We start from the raw sequence: 3,051 nt of genomic DNA, 5'->3' as shown, positions 1-3,051 counted from the left end.
GGGCTGTGGACCCCTGCGGCTCGGCTCCCGGCTGGCGGCCCCGCCGGGTTCTGCCGCGCCGCTCTTAGGCGGCGGGCGGCCGCAGTGCTCCTCTCTTAGACGATGCTCGGCCCTTTGGAAAGTAGCAGTGTAATAATACACAAACCACTGATGATGTCAGCGTGTTATTGACTTTCCAAGTCTGAATGACTGAGCAAAGGAGAGGGGGGAGGGTGGAATCCATCTAAGGCAGACGGCGGTGACCGGCCGAGCGAAAATGAGCGCTCCTGGGGAGGGGAGGGGAGAGGGGAGGGGAGAGGCGGGGGGAGGGGCGGGCTCCCCGCTGCGCCGCCTCTGCTGCGGGGGCTGGGGCGGGGGAGGAGGAGGAGGAGGGGGAGTCGCGGGCGGAGCAGGGATGCGGCCCCGTGGGGCCCGGGGCTCCGGCGTCCCGGGGCTTGTTTATGTTGTGTCAGAGCCCGGCGCTTCCTCCCCGAGCCGGAGGAGCCGGGGCTGGACGTGCAGCCGGGGGCTCCGGCTATTCTGGTCCCGCGGGGGCTGACTGTGTACGTGCGGGCGCGGGGAGAGACCCGGCACCCCGAGACACCCTAATCCCGCTTTGCAGCGCGGAGGGCGGGGAGGGAGCATGTGGCCCCCGGGGCGGGGCCTGGCCGAGGGGCCCCGGTCCCTGCCCTTGGCCTCGAGGCAATGTCATCCTCCCGGGCCTGTTTGACCCGGCCCGTGGTCACAGCATCGGGAATCTAGACCCGAAAGAGCCTGGATTATCTAGGTCAAAGGTGCTCCGCTTGAGACCCGAGAACGTGTTTGTTTTTAAGAATTCTATTTCAATATAAAAAGTTTCCTTTCTAATTAATTTTGTATCTTTAAAAACAGTATTCTGGGATTTCGTCAGGGAGGAGGAAGAGACAGGCGGACGGACAGACAGGCGGCAAAAGAGAGAGACTGAAGACTCTCCGGCCCAGGCCGATCCCCTCACTTTCAAACGGAGACCACCCAGAGTTAGGGGTGGGGGCTGTCGTGGAGCCGCCCGTTCGCGGCTCTCTCCGCTGCCACACGGATGCCCGTAAGATGTGGAGTAAAATACAGGACTTGATAAATGAAGAGGAAAATTGGGGAGCAAAGGGTCACGTAGGCTTTCCAGGGCCGGATGCCAGAAGCTGCACTTTCTACTGATTAGCTCGAAGGACACATGGTAGCAGCTGGGCGGTGCTGGCAGGACCACGGCGCGTTCGGGGGGAGGTTACGGCTCCAGAGCCACAAGCAGAGCCGGGCAGCTAAGGTGGGAGTGTGGGATTAAGAGCCCCAGCACCCACATCAAGTGAGCTCTGGTCATCCCAGAGGCGGGGATCTCCCCGGTCTTTGCCTCTCTGCCGTAGACCGAAAGTGTGTCCTGGGATGTTCACAAATCCCCCTCCCCCACCCAAAAACTGTTGCTATGAGGGCACATTTCCTGTTCTGGTTGCTAAAACCGAGAGTTGAGACTCTGAGGTTCATATTCCTGGCAATTCAGGTTTATTTGAATGAGTAATCGACCCCAAAACATTTCTTTAACATCAAGCTCTGTGCCAGGTGCTGGAGAATACAGAGACAAAGTCTTTGAAACAGCCCTTGTTCTCAAAAAGCTTCCACTCTACTGAGGGGAAATACTCTCTTCTTTATGAGAAGAATAAGTCATTTTGATATAGTATAAAATCTACCAAGCACTAGCTTCACAACCCCCCCCCCCCCACACACACACACACACACACACTTTGAACTAAATAATTACCAGTAGGATTATCCACGGGCCACGGTGGAATTTGAACCCAGATCTGCTAGTGCTTTCCCTTTTCAGACAACTTTCCATCTGTTTTGTATATGTAATAAATTAGCGATTCACAAGTTCTCTCCACACAGACTCCTTAAAGCAAGGAACTGGTTCTGCCTTGCTTTGTATTCCCAAAGCTGTGCATGATGCCCTTGATAAATGCTTGTCTACTTGCCTAAGGCGAGGATACATTCCAGTTTACCACAAAGTGTCTCATAAAATAGAAGGAATCACCAAACCCTCTAAATTGTTTTGAATAAAAATCTGAGCAAAAAAAAAGTCAAGCCTCATAAATTCCAATGAGTTTTATTTCCATAAGAAAAGCGAGATAAACAGTATTCTATATCTATAGGACAATGAGCCAGCATTTAGTAGGCTTACATTTATAATATTTGACAGTCTAAGATCCTGGGAGCTAGAAAGCGTTGTAGTAGAGGAAGGGGTATGCTGATAAATGTCTAAGAACCAGCTCTTGGGGTAAGGGGTGGGGAGAGAACAATGTGCTGCAGGACACACTTTTAAGTAGAATGTTCACTATTAACACTTTCTACCTCACTTTCTTAAGTCTCTACAATCAACAAAACAATAAAGCAAGTCCTGATTTGCAGATTAGCTCCGTAAAGTCATTTCAACATATCCCCGGTATAGGATCCATTTCATAATAATGTTTTTAAATGCATTAAATGCATAGGGTTACAAAGGAAGCCATTATACTCAAATAGTTATCAAAATAGTTTTTCAAACAAATTCATAGAAGTCAGATTTTTTAAAATTGATTTACCCAACCCCCCCATTTTATAAAGTAGGTCACTTGGTCCCAGGGAGAGACTAAGTGATTTAGTCATCATCACACAGCTAGTTAAATGTCACACCTGGGATTCTAACCCAGATTTTCTGACCTTAGTTCCAGTGCCCTTTTTCCTACAGCACGATGGAGGGAATGTCCTTATTTTTAAATTATTCATAATTTCTCCCAAAGTTTGTTTCTATCAATGAGTCACTTTCAATCAGCTTCCATTTGTGTGTGTCAGTGAGTCTGCCTCAAAATCAGGCCAGAGTTTGGAGCCAGAGAAAACAGTCTTGTGGGCAGGGTTCAATTAAACAAAATTGCAAAATAAGGAAAGGCTTGAGGTGTTCTCCCCCCCCCCCGCCCCCACTCCCCGGGCCCCAGGAGTATCTGCATGTCGTTGAGTTTTCTTAACCCTCAAGATGGAAGAACTTTCATTCAATATCCTATAGAATAAGAG

At 50.2% G+C, this 3,051-nt stretch overlaps 1 protein-coding gene across 1 annotated transcript; it reads left to right on the top strand.

The window, feature by feature from the left end:
* The first annotated feature begins 378 nt into the window (after positions 1 to 378).
* Positions 379 to 1,729, top strand: LOC105750044 (collagen alpha-2(I) chain). Its single transcript, XM_012546460.3, has 2 exons — positions 379 to 773; positions 871 to 1,729. Exons 1-2 carry the CDS (start codon positions 441 to 443, stop codon positions 1,168 to 1,170), a joined length of 633 nt encoding a protein of 210 aa, XP_012401914.1. The 5' UTR covers positions 379 to 440; the 3' UTR covers positions 1,171 to 1,729.
* Positions 1,730 to 3,051: the final 1,322 nt, after the last annotated feature.

The sequence above is a fragment of the Sarcophilus harrisii genome, chromosome 3 (genome assembly GCF_902635505.1).
Source record: "Sarcophilus harrisii chromosome 3, mSarHar1.11, whole genome shotgun sequence".
NCBI classification, from domain to species: Eukaryota; Metazoa; Chordata; class Mammalia; order Dasyuromorphia; family Dasyuridae; genus Sarcophilus; species Sarcophilus harrisii.
Note: the sequence above shows the minus strand (reverse complement) of the source record. Positions and strands in the feature narration are given on the sequence as shown.